Source organism: Gobio gobio, assembly GCF_949357685.1.
Source record: "Gobio gobio genome assembly, chromosome: 20".
Lineage (NCBI taxonomy): Eukaryota > Metazoa > Chordata > Actinopteri > Cypriniformes > Gobionidae > Gobio > Gobio gobio.
In genome coordinates, this window is record NC_137113.1 from 42,425,706 (window position 1) to 42,448,842 (window position 23,137).

At 34.8% G+C, this 23,137-nt stretch overlaps 1 protein-coding gene across 1 annotated transcript in view; it reads left to right on the forward strand.

The window, feature by feature from the left end:
- The window catches only part of LOC307144221 (transient receptor potential cation channel subfamily M member 4-like), a gene marked incomplete at its 5' end in the record, with an annotated part of 85,455 nt that overhangs the window by 17,678 nt on the left and 44,640 nt on the right, over nucleotides 1-23,137 (forward strand). The window contains 7 exons of the mRNA XM_079846326.1: nucleotides 3,048-3,150; nucleotides 3,347-3,468; nucleotides 12,983-13,222; nucleotides 17,557-17,698; nucleotides 18,011-18,090; nucleotides 19,063-19,164; nucleotides 19,287-19,415. Of these exons, the coding sequence (XP_079702452.1) occupies nucleotides 3,048-3,150; nucleotides 3,347-3,468; nucleotides 12,983-13,222; nucleotides 17,557-17,698; nucleotides 18,011-18,090; nucleotides 19,063-19,164; nucleotides 19,287-19,415 (918 nt within the window). The remainder of the gene's footprint in view (nucleotides 1-3,047; nucleotides 3,151-3,346; nucleotides 3,469-12,982; nucleotides 13,223-17,556; nucleotides 17,699-18,010; nucleotides 18,091-19,062; nucleotides 19,165-19,286; nucleotides 19,416-23,137) is intronic.

The following is a 23,137-nucleotide window of genomic DNA, read 5'->3' on the forward strand; positions in this document are numbered from 1 at the left end:
TGATAGATTCTATTTACACTAAGAGCAAACAGTGATAGATTCTATTTACACCAAGTCCAAATAGAATATATTTAATAGTTAATAGTGATAGATTCTATTTACACTAAATGCAAACAGTGATAGATTCTATTTACACTAAGTGCAAACAGTGATAGATTCTATTTACACTAAGAGCAAACAGTGATAGATTCTATTTACACTAAGAGCAAATATTGATAGATTCTATTTACACTAAGTGCAAATAGTGATTGATTCTATTTACACTAAGAGCAAACAGTGATAGATTCTATTTACACTAAGATCAAATAGTGATAGATTCTATTTACACTAAGTGCAAACAGTGATAGATTCTATTTACACTAAGAGCAAACAGTGATAGATTCTATTTACACTAAGAGCAAATATTGATAGATTTTATTTACACTAAGTGCAAACAGTGATAGATTCTATTTACACTAAGAGCAAATATTCATAGGTTCTATTTACACTAAGTGCAAACAGTGATAGATTCTATTTACACTAAGAGCAAACAGTGATAGATTCTATTTACACTAAGAGCAAATATTGATAGATTTTATTTACACTAAGTGCAAATAGTGATAGATTCTATTTACACTAAGTGCAAACAGTTATAGATTCTATTTACACTAAGAGCAAACAGTGATAGATTCTATTTACACTAAGAGCAAAAATTGATAGATTCTATTTACACTAAGTGCAAATAGTGATAGATTCTATTTACACTAAGAGCAAACAGTGATAGATTCTATTTACACTAAGATCAAATAGTGATAGATTCTATTTACACTAAGTGCAAACAGTGATAGATTCTATTTACACTAAGAGCAAACAGTGATAGATTCTATTTACACTAAGAGCAAATATTGATAGATTTTATTTACACTAAGTGCAAACAGTGATAGATTCTATTTACACTAAGAGCAAATATTGATAGGTTCTATTTACACTAAGTGCAAACAGTGATAGATTCTATTTACACTAAGTGCAAACAGTGATAGATTCTATTTATACTAAGAGCAAACAGTGATAGATTCTATTTACACTAAGAGCAAATATTGATAGATTCTATTTACACTAAGAGCATATATTGATAGATTCTATTTACACTAAGAGCAAATAGTGATAGATTCTATTTACACTAAGTGCAAATAGTGATAGATTCTATTTACACCAAGTCCAAATAGAATATATTTAATAGTTAATAGTGATAGATTCTATTTACACTAAATGCAAACAGTGATATATTCTATTTACACTAAGAGCAAACAGTGATAGATTCTATTTACACCAAGTCCAAATAGAATATATTTAATATTTAATAGTGATAGATTCTATTTACACTAAATGCAAACAGTGATAGATTCTATTTACACTAAGTGCAAACAGTGATAGATTCTATTTACACTAAGTGCAAACAGTGATAGATTCTATTTACACTAAGAGCAAATATTGATAGATTCTATTTACACTAAGTGCAAATAGTGATCGATTCTATTTACACTAAGTGCAAATAGTGATAGATTCTATTTACACCAAGTCCAAATAGAATATATTTAATAGTTAATAGTGATAGATTCTATTTACACTAAATGCAAATAGTGATAGATTCTATTTACACTAAGAGCAAATAGTGATAGATTCTATTTACACCAAGTGCAAATAGAATGTATTTAATAGTTAATAGTGATAGATTCTATTTACACTAAATGCAAATAGTGATAGATTCTATTTACACTAAATGTAAATGGTGATAGATTCTATTTACACTAAGAGCAAATAGTGATAGATTATATTTACACTAAGAGCAAATAGTGATAGATTCTATTTACACCAAGTCCAAATTGAATATATTTAATAGTTAATAGTGATAGATTCTATTTACACTAAATGCAAACAGTGATAGATTCTATTTACACTAAGAGCAAACAGTGATAGATTCTATTTACACCAAGTCCAAATAGAATATATTTAATAGTTAATAGTGATAGATTCTATTTACACTAAATGCAAACAGTGATAGATTCTATTTACACTAAGTGCAAACAGTGATATATTCTATTTACACTAAGAGCAAATATTGATAGATTCTATTTACACTAAGTGCAAATAGATTCTATTTACACTAAGAGCATATATTGATAGATTCTATTTACACTAAGAGCAAATAGTGATATATTCTATTCACACCAAGTCCAAATAGAATATATTTAATAGTTAATAGTGATAGATTCTATTTACACTAAATGCAAACAGTGATAGATTCTATTTACACTAAGAGCAAACAGTGATAGATTCTATTTACACTAAGAGCAAATAGTGATAGCTTCTATTTACACTAAGAGCAAATAGTGATAGATTCTATTTACACTAAGTGCAAATAGAGATAGATTCTATTTACACCAAGTGCAAATAGAATATATTTAATAGTTAATAGTGATAGATTCTATTTACACTAAATGCAAATAGTGATAGATTCTATTTACACTAAGAGCAAATAGTGATAGATTCTATTTACACTAAGTGCAAATAGTGATATATTCTATTTACACCAAGTGCAAATAGAATCTATTTAATAGTTAATAGTGATAGATTCTATTTACACCAAGTGCAAATATAATCTATTTGCATTTAGTGTAAATAGAATCTATCACTATATGCATTTAGATAGAATCTATCACTATTTGCATTTAGTGTAAATAGAATCTATTTACACTAAATGCAAACAGTAATAGATTCTATTTACACTAAGAGCAAATAGTGATAGATTCTATTTACACTAAGAGCAAATATTGATAGATTCTATTTACACTAAGTGCAAACAGTGATAGATTCTATTTACACCAAGTCCAAATAGAATATATTTAATAGTTAATAGTGATAGTGATAGATTCAATTTACACTAAGAGCAAACAGTGATAGATTCTATTTACACAAAGAGCAAATATAGTGATAGATTCTATTTACACTAAGTGCAAACAGTGATTGACTGATTTTTTTTTTCTTGTTGCTTGGCTGGTACCTAAAAGGCTTTAAGCATCTACCAAAACAAAGACCTCATCTGCATTTATAACGGGGAACAGGAAGGAGCCGATGATTTTGACACTGTGATGCTTAAAGTGCTTGTTCAAGGTAAACTTTAAACTGTTCATTACAGTGTTTGTACATCTCTTCAACTTCTTACACTTTCGGTCTACAGTGGACCTATGGTGTTTATAAAAATATTTTTCTGTATATCATTTTTGCTGTGTGTGTGTGTGTGTGTGTGTGTGTGTGTGTGTGTGTGTGTGTGTGTGTGTGTGTGTGTGTGTGTGTGTGTGTGTGTTAGCGAGTAAAAGACACATTACGGGCGATTCTAATCCCTATACTGATGAGTTGAGGCTTGCTGTAACATGGAACAGAGTGGACATTGCCAAGAGTGAACTCTTCAATGGAAACATCGACTGGAAGGTAGATGATTGTGGGAAATATGGATCAACTTACAAACTAGGGCAAGTTGTCGAGTGTTTCTGTACTTTAAACAGTACAAAAGGCACTAGAAAAGCCAAGGTCATGGGTTTGATCCCCAGGAAATGCTTGAACTGATTCAATGTATACCTTGAGTCGCTTTGGATCAAGTGGCAACATTTTAAAATGTCTAAAGGAGGGATAAAAGTTTTATGTACGTTACTGTTCAAATTCAAAATTTTGAAGGTCAGTGAGTTTATTTTTGTAAAGAAAGTAATTAAAACAAGGCATTAAATGCATTAAATTGATCAAAAGTTACAGTAAAGACATAAGGCCTGTTATAAGGCAGCGGCTATTTGACCTAAGTCAAAATAGTGATAGATTCTATTTACACCAAATGCAAATATAATCTATTTAATAGTTAATAGTGATATATTCTATTTACACTAAGAGCAAATAGTGATAGATTCTATTTACACTAAGAGCAAACAGTGATAGATTATATTTACACTAAGAGCAAATATTGATAGATTCTATTTACACTAAGAGCAAAAAGTGATAGATTATATTTACACTAAGAGCAAATATTGATAGATTCTATTTACACTAAGAGCAAATAGTGATAGATTCTATTTACACCAAGTGCAAATAGAATCTATTTAATAGTTAATAGTGATAGATTCTATTTACACTAAATGCAAATAGTGATAGATTCTATTTACACTAAGAGCAAACAGTGATAGATTCTATTTACACTAAGAGCAAATAGTGATAGATTCTATTTACACCAAGTGCAAATAGAATCTATTTAATAGTTAATAGTGATAGATTCTATTTACACTAAATGCAAATATTGATAGATTCTATTTACACTAAGAGCAAATAGTGATAGATTCTATTTACACCAAGTGCAAATAGAATCTATTTAATAGTTAATAGTGATAGATTCTATTTACACTAAATGCAAATAGTGATAGATTCTATTTACACTAAGTGCAAATAGTGATAGATTCTATTTACACCAAGTGCAAATAGAATCTATTTAATAGTTAATAGTGATAGATTCTATTTACACCAAGTGCAAATAGAATCTATTTGCATTTAGTGTAAATAGAATCTATCACTATATGCATTTAGATAGAATCTATCACTATTTGCATTTAGTGTAAATAGAATCTATTTACACTAAATGCAAATAGTGATAGATTCTATTTACACTAAATGCAAATAGTGATAGATTCTATTTACACTAAGAGCAAATATTGATAGATTGTATTTACACTAAATGCAAATAGTGATAGATTCTATTTACACTAAGAGCAAATAGTGATAGATTCTATTTACAGTAAGAGCAAATAGTGATAGATTCTATTTACACTAAGAGCAAATAGTGATAGATTCTATTTACACTAAGATCAAACAGTGATAGATTCTATTTACACTGAGCAAACAGTGATAGATTCTATTTACACTAAGTGTAAATAGTGATAGATTATATTTACACTAAGAGCAAAAAGTGATAGATTCTATTTACACTAAGAGCAAATAGTGATAGATTCTATTTACAGTAAGAGCAAATAGTGATAGATTCTATTTACACTAAGAGCAAATAGTGATAGATTCTATTTACACTAAGATCAAACAGTGATAGATTCTATTTACACTGAGCAAACAGTGATAGATTCTATTTACACTAAGAGCAAATAGTGATAGATTATATTTACACTAAGAGCAAAAAGTGATAGATTATATTTACACTAAGAGCAAATATTGATAGATTCTATTTACACTAAGAGCAAATAGTGATAGATTATATTTACACTAAGAGCAATTAGTGATAGATTCTATTTACACTAAGTGCAAATAGTGATAGATTCTATTTACACCAAGTGCAAATAGAATATATTTAATAGTTAATAGTGATAGATTCTATTTACACTAAATGTAAATAGTGATAGATTCTATTTACACTAAGAGCAAATAGTGATAGATTATATTTACACTAAGAGCAAATAGTGATAGATTCTATTTACACTAAGTACAAATAGTGATAGATTCTATTTACACCAAGTGCAAATAGAATATATTTAATAGTTAATAGTGATAGATTCTATTTACACTAAATGCAAATAGTGATAGATTCTATTTACACTAAGAGCAAATAGTGATAGATTCTATTTACACCAAGTGCAAATAGAATCTATTTAATAGTTAATAGTGACAGATTCTATTTACACCAAGTGCAAATATAATCTATTTGCATTTAGTGTAAATAGAATCTATCACTATATGCATTTAGATAGAATCTATCACTATTTGCATTTAGTGTAAATAGAATCTATTTACACTAAATGCAAATAGTGATAGATTCTATTTACACTAAGAGCAAATATTGATAGATTCTATTTACACTAAGAGCAAATAGTGATAGATTCTATTTACACTAAGAGCAAATAGTGATAGATTCTATTTACACTAAGAGCAAATAGTGATAGATTCTATTTACACTAAGAGCAAACAGTGATAGATTCTATTTACACTAAGTGCAAACAGTGATAGATTCTATTTACACTAAGAGCAAATAGTGATAGATTCTATTTACACTAAGAGCAAATAGTGATAGATTCTATTTACACTAAGTGCAAATAGTGATAGATTCTATTTACACCAAGTGCAAATAGTGATAGATTCTATTTACACCAAGTGCAAATAGAATATATTTAACAGTTAAAGGGGCTATATGCGTTTTTCTGAAATTTAAACTCGCGACTGACACCTGTGGCCAAAAAACAGAACTGCTGTTATTTTCTGCTCGCTCTCGCAGCGGTGGTGACGTCACATCCGCAGACAGCGCGGGAAAAAACGACCCGCCAGAAAATAGGAAAAATAGGATACAGGCTTATAGGTGCACCCACTGTGAGCGGACAAGGTGTCAGTATGCTCATCAGGAGATGTTTGAGTCATAAATGGTAAAATAAAAAGGCTATTGTTACGTTTATTTTGGGGAAAAAGTTGCATATAGCCCCTTTAATAGTGATAGATTCTATTTACACTAAATGCAAATAGTGATAGATTCTATTTACACTAAATGCAAATAGTGATAGATTCTATTTACACTAAGAGCAAATAGTGATAGATTCTATTTACACTAAGTGCAAATAGTGATAAATTCTATTTACACTAAATGCAAATAGTGATAAATTCTATTTACACTAAGAGCAAATAGTGATAGATTCTATTTACACTAAGTGCAAATAGTGATAGATTCTATTTACACTAAGAGCAAATAGTGATAGATTCTATTTACACTAAATGCAAATAGTGATAGATTCTATTTACACTAAGAGCAAATAGTGATAGATTCTATTTACACTAAGTGCAAATAGTGATAGATTCTATTTACACTAAATGCAAATAGTGATAGATTCTATTTACACTAAATGCAAATAGTGATAAATTCTATTTACACTAAGAGCAAATAGTGATAGATTATATTTACACTAAGAGCAAATAGTGATAGATTCTATTTACACTAAGTGCAAATAGTGATAGATTCTATTTACACTAAATGCAAATAGTGATAGATTCTATTTACACTAAGAGCAAATAGTGATAGATTCTATTTACACCAAGTGCAAATAGTGATAGATTCTATTTACACCAAGTGCAAATAGAATATATTTAATAGTTAATAGTGATAGATTCTATTTACACTAAATGCAAATAGTGATAGATTCTATTTACACTAAGAGCAAATAGTGATAGATTCTATTTACACCAAGTGCAAATAGAATCTATTTAATAGTTAATAGTGATAGATTCTATTTACACTAAATGCAAATAGTGATAGATTATATTTACACTAAGAGCAAATATTGATAGATTCTATTTACACTAAGAGCAAATAGTGATAGATTCTATTTAAACTAAGTGCAAACAGTGATAGATTCTATTTACACTGAGCAAATAGTGAAAGATTATATTTACACTAAGTGCAAATAGTGATAGATTCTATTTACACCAAGTGCAAATAGAATATATTTAATAGTTAAAGGGGCTATATGCGTTTTTCTGAAATTTAAACTCGCGACTGACACCTGTGGCCAAAAAACAGAACTGCTCTTATTTTCTGCTCGCTCTCGCAGCGGTGGTGACGTCACATCCGCAGACAGCGCGGGAAAAAACAACCCGCCAGAAAATAGGAAAAATAGGATACAGGCTTATAGGTGCACCCACTGTGAGCGGACAAGGTGTCAGTATGCTCATCAGGAGATGTTTTTGTCATAAATAGTAAAATAAAAAGGCTATTGTTACGTTTATTTTGGGGAAAAAGTTGCATGTAGCCCCTTTAATAGTGATAGATTCTATTTACACTAAATGCAAATAGTGATAGATTCTATTTACACTAAATGCAAATAGTGATAGATTCTATTTACACTAAGAGCAAATAGTGATAGATTCTATTTACACTAAGAGCAAATAGTGATAGATTCTATTTACACTAAGTGCAAATAGTGATAAATTCTATTTACACCAAGTGCAAATATAATATATTTAATAGTTAATAGTAATAGATTCTATTTACACTAAATGCAAATAGTGATAGATTCTATTTACACTAAGAGCAAATAGTGATAGATTCTATTTACACCAAGTGCAAATAGTGATAGATTCTATTTACACCAAGTGCAAATAGAATCTATTTAATAGTTAATAGTGATAGATTCTATTTACACTAAATGCAAATAGTGATAGATTCTATTTACACTAAGAGCAAATAGTGATAGATTCTATTTACACCAAGTGCAAATAGTGATAGATTCTATTTACACCAAGTGCAAATAGAATCTATTTAATAGCTAATAGTGATAGATTCTATTTACACCAAGTGCAAATATAATCTGTTTGCATTTAGTGTAAATAGAATCTATCACTATTTGCATTTAGTGTAAATAGAATCTATTTACACTAAATGCAAATAGTGATAGATTCTATTTACACTAAATGCAAATAGTGATAGATTCTATTTAAACTAAGTGCAAACAGTGATAGATTCTATTTACACTAAGAGCAAATATTGATAGATTCTATTTACACTAAGAGCAAATAGTGATAGATTCTATTTAAACTAAGTGCAAACAGTGATAGATTCTATTTACACTAAGAGCAAATAGTGATAGATTCTATTTACACTAAGAGCAAATAGTGATAGATTCTATTTACACTAAGTGCAAATAGTGATAGATTCTATTTACACCAAGTGCAAATAGAATATATTTAATAGTTAAAGGGGCTATATGCGTTTTTCTGAAATTTAAACTCGCGACTGACACCTGTGGCCAAAAAACAGAACTGCTCTTATTTTCTGCTCGCTCTCGCAGCGGTGGTGACGTCACATCCGCAGACAGCGCGGGAAAAAACAACCCGCCAGAAAATAGGAAAAATAGGATACAGGCTTATAGGTGCACCCACTGTGAGCGGACAAGGTGTCAGTATGCTCATCAGGAGATGTTTTTGTCATAAATAGTAAAATAAAAAGGCTATTGTTACGTTTATTTTGGGGAAAAAGTTGCATATAGCCCCTTTAATAGTGATAGATTCTATTTACACTAAATGCAAATAGTGATAGATTCTATTTACACTAAATGCAAATAGTGATAGATTCTATTTACACTAAGAGCAAATAGTGATAGATTCTATTTACACTAAGAGCAAATAGTGATAGATTCTATTTACACTAAGTGCAAATAGTGATAAATTCTATTTACACCAAGTGCAAATATAATATATTTAATAGTTAATAGTAGTGCTGTCAAACGATTAAAATATTTAATCGCGATTAATCGCATTAATGCCATAGTTAACTCACAATTAATCGCACATTTTTATTTATTCTAAATGTCCCTTGATTTCTTTTTGTCCCATTATTTTTTCTTATTTTAATGCTCTTATCAACATAGAAAAGTGGATCGGCTTGCTTTGTTCAAATGTTTGTTTTATTGAAAACAACATTGGCATACTTTAGTGTTCGATTTCACACCAACATTCTCACTTGAAGCAGTCATTCACACTTGGAGCAAATAATCGCTCACACAATGTAACACTGTCCATCAATAAAAGGGTGAAAAAAAATACTTTGTTGCACAAACAGCCCCTTCAACAGCCCTTTCTAAGGGATCAAAACAGGGTGATACAAAATAAAATTACAAAGTGCACATGCAAGGTAAACTAGGACTCCGCCTATAGTGCAGTTAAACCAGGGGTCGCCAACTAGCGGACTCCGGTCCAAATCCGGACCGCGAAGCCTTTTGACGTAGGCTAATGAAACAGTTAACGTTGCAATGCTCACTGTTACATTCAGACCCAGACGCGCGGTCAAGCATGCAGGTGCGTTCACACCGGACGCGAATGACGCGACATGCACGCCGCTTAATTCGCGCCGCAGAATGTCTATTTGCGTCTTTGCATTGACTTAAATCACTCGCGCAAAACGCTTCATTCGCGTCCGGTGTGAATGCACCACCAGAGCAGAAAGCAGCGCTCAAGACAAGCACTTTTAGTTGAAGACCCCTGAGTTAAACCATGGCATAATACGTTTCTCATTTCGGCGTCTCACGCTTGCCATCCACGTCTACTCTTTTAATGGCCCAAACAAGTGTGGGCAGCCGCAGCGTGCCTGATGTTTTGTTTCCGGTCTAGCTACATCCGGAGTGGTGTTGTAGTTTTTCCTAACGTTACTAGTTGCTGCAACAGCATGTGAAAAAACTACAAAGTTTGTTAGACCAAAAAGAACGTTAATCTCGCGATAAAAAAATTGACGCCGTTAAAATAGGTTTGCGTTAACGTCGTTAATAACGCGTTTAACTGACAGCACTAGTTAATAGTGATAGATTCTATTTACACTAAATGCAAATAGTGATAGATTCTATTTACACTAAGAGCAAATAGTGATAGATTCTATTTACACTAAGAGCAAATAGTGATAGATTCTTTTACACCAAGTGCAAATAGAATCTATTTGTATTTAGTGTAAATAGAATCTATCACTATATGCATTTAGATAGAATATATCACTATTTGCATTTAGTGTAAATATAATCTATTTACACTAAATGCAAATAGTGATAGATTCTATTTACACTAAATGCAAATAGTGATAGATTCTATTTACAATAAATGCAAACAGTGATAGATTCTATTTACACTAAGAGCAAATAGTGATATATTCTATTTACACTAAGAGCAAACAGTGATAGATTCTATTTACACTAAGAGCAAGCAGTGATAGATTCTATTTACACTAAGTGCAAACAGTGATAGATTCTATTTACACTAAGAGCAAGAAGTGATAGATTCTATTTACACTTAGAGCAAAAATTGATAGATTCTATTTACACTAAGAGCAAATAGTGATAGATTCTATTTACACTAAGTGCAAATAGTGATAGATTCTATTTACACCAAGTGCAAATAGAATATATTTAATAGTTAATAGTGATAGATTCTCTTTACACTAAATGCAAACAGTGATAGATTCTATTTACACTAAGTGCAAATAGTGATAGATTCTATTTACACCAAGTGCAAATAGAATATATTTAATAGTGATAGATTCTATTTACACTAAGAGCAAACAGTGATAGATTATATTTACACTAAGATCAAATATTAATAGATTCTATTTACACTTAGAGCAAATAGTGATAGATTCTATTTACACTAAGTGCAAATAGTGATAGATTCTATTTACATCAAGTGCAAATAGAATATATTTAATAGTTAATAGTGATATATTCTATTTACACTAAATGCAAATAGTGATAGATTCTATTTACACTAAGAGAAAATAGTGATAGATTCTATTTACACTAAGTGCAAATAGTGATAGATTCTATTTACACCAAGTGCAAATAGAATCTATTTGCATTTAGTGTAAATAGAATCTATCACTATTTACATTTAGATAGAATCTATCACTATTTGCATTTAGTGTAAATAGAATCTATTTACACTAAATGCAAATAGTGATAGATTCTATTTACACTAAATGCAAATAGTGATAGATTCTATTTACACTAAGTGCAAACAGTGATAGATTCTATTTACACTAAGAGCAAATAGTTATATATTCTATTTACACTAAGAGCAAATAGTTATAGATTCTTTTTACACTAAGAGCAAACAGTGATAGATTCTATTTACACTAAGATCAAATAGTGATAGATTCTATTTACACTAAGAGCAAATAGTGAAAGATTCTATTTACACTAAGTGCAAACAGTGATAGATTCTATTTACACTAAGAGCAAATAGTTATATATTCTATTTACACTAAGATCAAATAGTGATATATTCTATTTACACTAAGATCAAATAGTTATATATTCTATTTACACTAAGAGCAAATAGTTATATATTCTATTTACACTAAGATCAAATAGTGATATATTCTATTTACACTAAGAGCAAACAGTGATAGATTCTATTTACACTAAGATCAAATAGTGATAGATTCTATTTACACTAAGAGCAAATAGTGAAAGATTCTATTTACACTAAGAGCAAACAGTGAAAGATTCTTTTTACACTTAGAGCAAATAGTGATAGATTCTATTTACACTAAGTGCCAATAGCTGTAGATGCTATTTACTAAGTGAAAATAGTGATATATTCTATTTACACCATGTAAAAGTAGTCCTTTGCAATAGAGGTAGATACTAATTAGATGCTATTTATGCTTTTTTTTGACAGATACATAATATTTGCCCCTCAGTATTGTTGTACATTAACAGGATGCAATAATAACAGAGTGTAAATGATTATATTTATTAAAATTATTAAATGGATGCCGCCTTAATGGACAATAAAAGCACTCCCTACACCTAACCCTACACAATAAAGCTTTTATTATTATTAAACATTTCGTTAGGCACTTTATTTCCACCTTTCCGATGCCTGTCCGATGTTATTTGTGAAGAGAAAAGAGATAAGAGCGAGCTCTGTAAATGGCAGATTTTTCGCGTCAAAACCAAGATCCTTGATTCTTACGCTTTACTGAATGTGCCACTGAAGACTTTGAAATACAAGAGTTTTTTTTTAAATCTTGTTTGGCCCAGGCATTGTTAGGCGGAGCTAGTGTGAATAGCACTTGCCAACAAGGCACGCTATTTGCACTTGGTGTGAATAGACACTCCGTTGTTATAATGTCATAATATGAAAGTGTTTCTTAAGCACAAAACTGAACTAGACTGGAGTAATGACGCTGAAAATTCAGCTTTGTCATCACAGGAATAAATTACATTTTAAAAAAATCTATTCAAATAGAAAACAGTTATTTTAAATAGTAATAATATACTGTTTTATATAATATAATATACTTTAATAGTATACTAATTATAATACTGTTTGCACAAAATTACTGTTTTTACTGTATTTTTGATCAAATAAATGCAGCCTTGGTGAGCAGTTTTTCTGGTATGTGCTGATAACCTGGTTATTTCTGTCCTGGTACATGCAGTACACGGATCTGAAAGACTCCATGACTGACGCGCTGATGAACGATAAACCCCAGTTTGTGCGTCTCTTCATTGACCATGGTCTGAACATTGTGAGCTACCTGACTTACGGAAAACTGGAAGATCTTTACAACTCCATCTCTGAAAACTCCCAGGCCGGCAAACTGCTGCGTCATATCCTGAATGAGCGTGTGAACGAGTCCAGCAATGATCAGAAAACATGTCGCATTAGCCTTTATGAGGTGAGATCTGGAAATTATCGGACAAATATGGACAGATTAATTGGTCTATTACACCTCTCTATAGGAACACCCACTGGAGGGCATAACAAGGATTTCCCTTGCTACTCGCAAGTTATTCTGACCAGTTTACTAACACAGTGATATTAAAAGACCAAATTCAGTATATACCTTATTGATAATGCATCCTGTATACTGGCATGCAGTTGAGCCCAGAATACGAATGCAACATGCAGTTTCATGTTAAAGGGATCGTTCACCCAAAAATGAAAATTATTCCATGATTTACTCACCCTCAAGTCATCCTACTAGGTGTATATGACTTGCATTTTCAGACGAATACAATCGGAGCTATATTAAAAAAATGTACTGGCTCATCCAAGTTTTATAATGGCAGTGAATGGTAAATGAGATTTTGAAGGTCAAAAAAAGCACATCCATCCTTCATAAAAGATATCCAGATGGCTCCAGGGGTTAATAAAGGCCTTCTGAAGTGAAGCGATGCGTTTTTGTAAGAAACATGGCCCCACTTTATATTAGGTGGCCTTAACTACTATGTACTTACATCAAAAAATAAGTACAATGTACTTTTTGTGTTCATATTGTATTGCAACACACTTGATATTGAGAAGTTAGGGACATGTGTGGTGGTATGGGTAAGTTTAAGGGTAAAGTTAGGGACAGGTGTGGTGGTATGGGTAAGTTTAAAGGTCCCATGGCATGAATGTTTCATTTTATGAGGTTTTTTAACATTAAAATGATTTCCCCTAGCCTGTATATGGTCCCCAAGTGGCTAGAAATTTTGATTGTTGTAAACCGAGTTCTGGGTGTCCTGCTCTGCCTTTGAGAAAATGAGAGCTCAGACGAAATGATCTGGAATTTTCCTGTTATGATGTCATACCAGGAAAGGTTACCTCCCCTTCCTCTGCTTTGCCCGCCCAGAGCATTCGGAGAAAATGGATTCAGTTTATCAGTTGCAATGTCAGCACAGGCTTTACAAAAAGACTTTACGATATGGATTCGACAGCACCGCGACAAACAGTGAGTAACAGTGTTCATTAAAGGGGAACTAAACCCCTGCTCAGAGCTTAACTCCACCCACTGGCAATTTTCAAAAAATGCTGGAAAAGTGGGCAGAGCCCGGCGAACCACTTGCGTGTCAGGGTTTGAAAGCGCGTCTCATGTATGAAAATTATCTGTACACATGACGGGCGGCAATAATATCACAAGAAAAGCCTGACGTGTACTGACAACTGCATTATTTAACCGTATTCTCTTCAATACAATGTTAAAGCAAGTGTCAAGTCAGTTTCATTCATAATGTTTCTACTTCATGTAACATGACTGTTCATACTGGAGTGAAGTCGTTCTCATCGTGTGATTGGGGGAAACATTTCTGAGGGCGTGGTGAGCTCGTGCTAGGGGCGCGGATAGTGAGCCGTTGGAGGTACCATCCTACGTCACGATGTACCACAACGTCCAATAGGAAAATTCAACTGCAGTAGCCACCGTTCAACCTTAAGAGGGCAGCACTTTGGCGGTTTTACACCATATTTTATAGAATTAAAACACTTTATACTCAAATGTCAAAACATTTACTCGAATCAATGAACAGCATTAAAAAAGCCCCAGTATTACAGATCATTAACTAAAAAAAGTTGGTTTAGGGTTTAGTTACCCTTTAATGCCTGATCTGTGATCAGTGATTTCTGATGTGTAGCTAATCATTCAAGTTCACTCAGACTTTCTTTCTAGATCGTTTAATGATCGCCGTCTTGATGCCCTAAGCGTAATGCATCAGTGAATCAAGCCAGTGACTAAAACGATCGTTTCTGTTGGTAGCAAGAAACAAATCCCTTATTTAAGTGATTAAACTACAGAGAGCGATCAAAGAACACTCTTTATAATGTCCAGAGCTGTCAATCACACGTCGCGAGTGTATCTGCACACTTGCCCAAACTGCCGTTATAATGAATGACGCTGTTAGGCTGCACAAAGCTCTTACTGTATTCCTGTCGATGTCTTTGCTGTTAGTTTTGGTGAAAGCATTTTGTGAGAGAAAACGCGTTGCAATGACGAGATCACTGCATTCACATGATCAACAGACTGTCTGTGTACTCAATGCTCATCACTGCTGCTGCAGCATGTGATAGGAATAGATCATAAAATAATGCTATAATCCACACTTTGGCGATTCGTTCATCTCGACGGCTGTAATGGTACATTACATGTGTTACAAAGGTGGAAGACCGAGAGTCGACGTGACTGGGACTGTTTATTCAGAACTCTCAGATACAAACAAAATAAGCTTGCGCTAACAGCACAGCGCTCTCAACAACTCAGTACAATAAAACTTCCTCCAGCTCTCCTTGGTTCACGAGTACCTAGTCAGTCTCTCTCTCTCATGCATCCAGTGCGTGCAGTGCCTCGCTAAACCACGCCCCCTCCGCAACATAATCTAACACTCATTACAAATGCAAAGATGTCAGCCAATCACAACAGTGGGCGTTTTCACTGAAGTCTCACAGCAGACACGCCCCTTGAAACAGAGCATTCAAACCAGAGGGGTAATAACAGTATAGAAAAAATGCCTTTTATTTCTAAATTATTACATTTTTTATGTAAAATCATACTAACAATATAAGTACACCTCAGGAAACATTATAAAATAATAGAAAAATGCCATGCCATGGGACCTGGTGGAACAGGCATAGTGGTATGGGTAAGTTTAAGGGTAAAGTTAGGGACAGGTGTGGTGTTATGGGTAAGTTTAAGGGTAAAGTTAGGGACAGGTGTGGTGGTACGGGTAAGTTTAAGGGTAAAGTTAGGGACAGGTGTGGTGGTATGGGTAAGATTAAGGGTAAAGTTAGGGACAGGTGTGGTGGGATGGGTCAGTTTAAGGGTAAAGTTAGGGACAGGTGTGGTGGTATGGGTAAGTTTAAGGGTAAAGTTAGGGACAGGTGTGGTGGTATGGGTCAGTTTAAGGATAAAGTTAGGGACAGGTGTGGTGTTATGGGTAAGTTTAAGGGTAAAGTTAGGGACAGGTGTGGTGGTATGGGTAAGATTAAGGGTAAAGTTAGGGACAGGTGTGGTGGGATGGGTCAGTTTAAGGGTAAAGTTAGGGACAGGTGTGGTGGTATGGGTAAGTTTAAGGGTAAAGTTAGGGACAGGTGTGGTGGTATGGGTAAGATTAAGGGTAAAGTTAGGGACAGGTGTGGTGGTATGGGTCAGTTTAAGGATAAAGTTAGGGACAGATGTGGTGGTATGGGTAAGATTAAGGGTAAAGTTAGGGACAGGTGTGGTGGGATGGGTCAGTTTAAGGGTAAAGTTAGGGACAGGTGTGGTGGTATGGGTAAATTTAAGGGTAAAGTTAGGGACAGGTGTGGTGATATGGGTAAGTTTAAGGGTAAAGTTAGGGACAGGTGTGGTGGTATGGGTAATTTTAAGGGTAGGGTCAGGTGTAAGGGAGGTGTCAACAGCGTAATTATAAATGTAACTACAGAAATTAATTACAGATGTAATTACATGCAGGTATTTTAAAAAAATGTAAGTACAATGTAAAAACATGTATGTACACAATAAGTGCAGTGTATCAAATTATTAATTCAAATGTTAGTACATAGTAGTTAAGGCCACCTAAAATAAAGTGGGTGCAGAAAAATATCCATATTTAAATCTTTACAGCCTAAAATAACTAGCTTCCACCAGACGACTGTAGGGGAGACCGGGGATGGTTGTAACATTTTTTACCTTTCTGTCTATATCTTGGAGTACTTTTAAGCCAGTGTGTTCAAAATGTGATTTAAACTAGTTACAAGTGTCTGCTATTAAATTACATAGCTATTATTTTCTCAACACAAACAGAAAATGCATGGTTTAGTTTTAAACACGAGGAGTGAAATGTTACAATTCACCCCATAGCCTGGGTTAGTTGTAACATACCCTGGGGTGAGATGTAACATTATGATATCCACCGGGGTGATATGTAACACAATGAAATAAGGATTATGACAAAAAAAATATTTTGAAAGCTTTAATCAACACTGACTGACAATATAACTGTCAGTCATCTCAGTCATAGTAATTGACCATAATAAATTGAACTTGAACACAAACATTGTGTGTAAGCACGTTTGTTACTGTAAGTCATAGTATTGGCCATAGTAAAATATTGAAATTGACCACTTGAACGTGTGTGTGTGTGTGTGTGTGTGTGTGTGTGTGTGTGTGTAAGGTGTTAGTCCCCATCTTTGTGTTAGACCCTCTTTCCACTGTGGTAGCCTACTCTTGGAAGTTCAGCTGAACCCTTCTCTTCTGACATCCTCCTCTTTCTACAGAATCTGTACAAGGTTACATGGCAAATGCCATACAACTTTGCCACAGATCTTATAGACTTTCCCATTTCTTTTACACCATCTGATGCTCTCTTCAAAATCATGAGAGACACCCCTCTGTCTGTCCTTCTCTTCCAAGACCTAGGCATACTGAAATTCGAATAAAAAATAAATAGATTCAACAAAATTTTCTTGGGGTAGGTTGTAACATTTCATTATTGTTACAACTAACCCCGAGTCTTGTTGTTACAACTAACCCAGAGTCATGTAGCCATGAACTAGCTCACCTTACAGCTAACAGCTAAAACATTAGCACTAACAATTTGCATGAAAAATATCTACACAGACACACAATAAACATAATTTACATTTGATGAGTTTAACTACAAAGCAGAAATTCCCATAACAAAAATAAAAAAAGTAACTTTCTTAACTCAATTTTTTTTTTTCTCACTAGCATCTGCTATGTCTGCCACAGAGCACTACTTTTTCACATGTGGAATAAGGACTAAACTGAGCATGTGCGAAGTGAATCAGGTGATTTGTAACTAGTTCCTGATTGGACAGATTGGAGTTGTTACAACTGACCCGTGTTACAACCATCCCCGGTCAGGGTTAGCCTACGCAAGTCGACTTGCTCCAAAAGAGTAACTCGTGATGCGATGTATATTGTAGGATGTAGGAGTAGCATAAGCTTTGGCGCCTCTCGTGGTTCAAACTAATAGGGCTGGGCAACAAACTCAAGCTCCTCTTCTCATATATCAAAATCCTCCAACATTTCTCTTTAAAAATTCTAGTTTTAGATTTCTAATTCATGAACAGAGTTTTATTTTGCTCTATTCGCTGCGCTTCTGCGGTCGTCAATGCGTTATGCGTACGGTCATCTGCCGGAAGCTAGTTATTTTAGGCTATAAAGATTTGAATATGGATATTTTTCTTACAAAAACACATCGCTTCGCTTCAGAAGGTCTTTATTAACCCCCCAGAGCCGTGTGGATTGCCATTATAAAGCTTGGAAGAGCCAGGATATTTTTTATATAATTCCGATTGTGTTCGTCGGAAGGAAGAAAGTCATATACTGTACACCTAGGATGGCTTGAAGGTGAGTAAATCATGGGATAAATAAATGAATTAAATAAATTGTATGAATTAAACTATCACTTTGTGCTTTCCCTTTGAAAACTATTATAAAGAAAACGCATAACATGAATTTGATTGTGTTGTGCTCATATTCTGAGATGTATACTGAATTTGATCTTTTAAAACCATAAAATAATTTTTTTTTTAAATACTGTGTACATGGATATCACATGCCCAACACTTGCAGTTTGTTCATATATCTTGTTTTTCTTCTTTTGAGAGGTAAATATTTGTGGATTGAAACGGATGCAAAATGGACAGGCCTGTGCTGAAGTTCTATAGTTGTTTTGCCCGCCAGTCATGTGACTGAAAACTATGAATATGTTCAATATGTTAATATATGTTAATTTCACAAATTTCTCATCCCAGGTGTCCCAACTGCTGGAGTATCTGTTGGGGGAGGTATGCCAGCCCTTCTACAAGTCTGTACTGGGTGTGGACGCAAAATCTACCAAAAGAAAAGCTTTAAAGGTACCAGACTTAGTACCTAGTACCTTAGAATTTACTTCCGTCTAGTCTGATGTCTAAATGTATTATTCTTCCATGTCTGCTCAGTCCCCAAATATAAAATGTGCTTCAATACCACCCTTCAGAGAGTATGCCAGGTCCTGCAGGAGGGGTGTTCCTATCGGAAGAACAAATGTAAGGACCCGTGGTTATGTCTCTTCATCTGGGCAGTGCTGCAGAACCGCAGTGAGATGGCCATCTTCTGCTGGGAAATGGTAACATTTGTCATATTGCTGTTAGGGATGAGAGTTAGCGCTTTCTTTGGAGTGGAGTTGGTGCTCAAACTGGTGTCCCATGGTGCTGTGTTTTAAAGGCTGTGGTGATCGCCTGCAGCTGTGCGGATCCGGGCTGTGCTGAGTGGCTGCAGGTGATCCATGTTTGTTGCCAGGGCGACGCTGACGAGAGCTCGGGAGACTTGTCACAATTGGCTTTACTATAGTAGCCAAATCAAACACAGAACCATGTTTAGCAAGCCTGTAGATAAACAATACATAAAAGCTCTAATCAAAGAATCATTTACACTAATGCACTAATTTACACTGTAACGTGTTCATGCTTCGTTTTAAAAAAAATTGCCTTATTTTTCATATATTTGACCTTTATTCTACACTGCTCTGTCCCTCCTTGTAAAACGGTCTGATGCTTTCCGGGTTGTATGAAGCCAGTCCCTCAAAAATACGCAGTGGGCTCTGATTGGTTAGCTGGCCCAGTGTGTTGTGATTCGCTAAACGCCTAGTGCACGTATGTCGGAAACGTCACGCCCCTTACCGGAGGCTGTGCTTTGGTCAGTGTTAGAAACAACGGCGTCAATAAAACCATACCAATCTGAGCCCGAATCAGACCCATAACCTTTGAGTGAAGATGATCGAGCAGAAGCTGTTCAGTCCTCAAGAGTAAAGACTGCGGATCTATAATGATCGCTACTGAATGGCACTTTAACTTTTGTATTTTTAGAACGATTATAGCCAAATATCTGTCGCAAGAACTAACCCAAAACAAACACTAAGCACTGGCTTTAACTAGTAAGTTTGCCAAATCACACACAGAACCATGTTTAGCATGCCTGTAGATAAACAATACATAAAAGCTCGAATCAAAGAATCATTTACACTAATGCCAAGTTCGCTGTTGAGATTTTAACGTTAGTGTTTGTAACGTTAGGTGTTCATCGGATAACGTTAAGTATGAATGAGCATTTAACAGACTGGCAGAACAGCGCTGTCATCTGTTTACTTCCTTGCTACAACCTATTACAGGAAAACACATCGATGAAATATAAATCAGACTTACAGGTTGTGGCCCGTGAACAGCTTCTGTTTGTAAATCCAGCTTTCAGGACAAGCCGTTGTGCATATCCTGTATTGAACTCGCGAAGTTTGTGGAAGTTTGTGTTGTCCTCCGTGAAATGTGCAGCGCGCGCGTCGTGCATCCACGCACCGGCAGTGTTTTTTTCACGCAGCTGACGTTGTGCAAATCTGGCATTGAAATCGCGAAGACGGTGGATGTTTTCCTCTGTTAGATGTGCTGCAGGGAGCCCTGCGCGCGCCTGATTCCCCGCTGACTCAAACACACGTGCATATAACATGTTTTATGTTAAACGCTCTGCAACGCACCCCCGTCCCTATGAATGCTGAACAGAGCAAGTACCCCAGACTTGCAATCCGGATGAAAATAACAGCGTTTCCTCGGCATCGCGGCAACAACACTCCAGCCTACTATACCACAACAGCGCCGCGATACAAAATGCCCCCCCCCCCCCCCCCCCCCCTATTTAATATTCTCGGAGGAGGGGTTTATGTAAATATTGAGCCTGGTGATGTCACCAACCCTGGAGGAATGTGTGTAGTCGCCTACTGGCCGTTTGCTGTAGTTCTTAGAAACTGATTTCTTTAAAAGCAAATATCTCCCTTTGCTTTAAACTTTGAACGTTGTAACTTTGCAGATGTTGTTTATGCTCAAGCAGCAACATTACACGCTAGCTAAAGTTAGAATAGTGAAATCGTGGTTTACCACCCCTTTAACTATGAATGAGCATTTAACAGACTGGTTTGCAGAACAGCGTTGTCATCTGTTTACTTCCTTGCTACAACGTACAATTAACAATACGAACTATTACAGGAAAACACATTGACGAAAAATAAATCATACTTACAGGTTGTGGCCCATAAACAGCTTCTGTTTTTAAATCCAGCTTTCAGGACAAGCCGCTGTGTGAATCCTTCATCGAACTCGCAAAGATTGTGGAAGCCGCGCGCGCCCGTCGTGCATCCACACAGGCAGTGTTTGTCTCGCGCAGCTGAACCGCGGCTCGTGAATTGCAAATACAGATGAATATTGTTCATTATGTCACATTTTCCAGGCTTCTCCTCCGACCCCTGTCTGTCTCGTGCTTTGATTTATATTGGGCAGCATATATCTGCTGCAAATGCAACCTCTGTCTCAAACACACATGCATATAACATGCTGTATGTTAAACGCTCTGCAACGAACCCCCGTCCCTAGGAAGGCTGAACAAAGCAAGTACCCCAGACCTGCAATCCAGATGAAAATAACAGCGTTTCGTCGACATTGCGGCAACAACACTCCAGCCTACTAACCACAACAATGCAGCGATACAAAATGCCCCCCCCCCCCTTTATTTCATATTCTCAGAGAAGGGGTTTATGTAAATATTGGGGCTGGCGATGTCAGCAACCCTGGAGGAATGTGTGTAGTCGCCTACCGGCCGTTTGCCGTAGTTCTTAGAAATTGATTTCTTTAAAAGCAAATATCTCCCTTTGTTTTAAACTTTGAACGTTGTAACTTTGCAGATATTGCTTATGCTCAAGCAGCAACATTACACGCTAGCTAAAGTTAGAATAGTGAAATCATGGTTTACCACCCCTTTAACATCGTTAAATTTCTTTAAGGCAGTTACCGCGCATTCATTCATCTTTAATACTGCTGTCATGAAAATTAACCAGAGTTTTATTACAAATAAAATAAAATAAAAACATTGTTATTGTATTGTAGTTTACTGGTTATTGTAGTTTAACTATGGTATTTGTAGTAAAACTGTGGTAGTCAATCCACGAAAAAAACATGGTTACTACATTCTTACTATAATACAACCATGGTTAAAAAAGAGTTTTTATCAGTCAAATTCATTTAAAAATATAAATTCAACAGGTATGAAATATGATTAGTAAGAGAAACACTGTTAATGAGAATACGAGCACTGGACTGCGGCAGGTTAGAAATATATTTATTATACAGAATGCACATTTGAATGGGAACATTTCAGCAGGCTGACGATATGAGACATAAACATCCTCAGTTTGGAAATGCATAGGCCTACAACACACAAACACACTCCCGCGTGTTATTTTAAAACAAGGACCTTCATCCCACCATATCAGTCCCACCCATGCTTCAGGGAACTACACTGCCACCAAAATGGTCGCATATGCAACCTTTTGAAATGCCATTGCGACCCTAATTTCTATGGGGTCGCAAATGTATCACTGATTATGTATCACTGATACCTTATGTTTTAGGCAATATGCTATGACTTCCTATGAGCATTTATTAAAACAGAAATGTGTATTTTAAGAATATGTTTTATAACGTGCTCTGAGCATTCAACACATCAAGTTGGCTTCAACCCCGCGACCCCCGTCCGAAATGGTGTAGGCGAGACGTAGCCTAACGTTGATTTAAAAAAAATATATACCTCTCGTTAAGACACATGCAGCAATCGCATATATATCTCAACATAGCCTACAATCTGTACGTGTTGAAATGAAGCGGACAATTGACTCCTATTTTAAGAAGGGAAGTTCAAGTGTAACAGAACCATCACTTGATGTCGATGCGAGTGAGAATGAAGCCTTGTTTATACTAGACGCGTACGCAAGAGCGCGAGGGTGCGTGCTGCAAAAATATTAGGAAATATTTG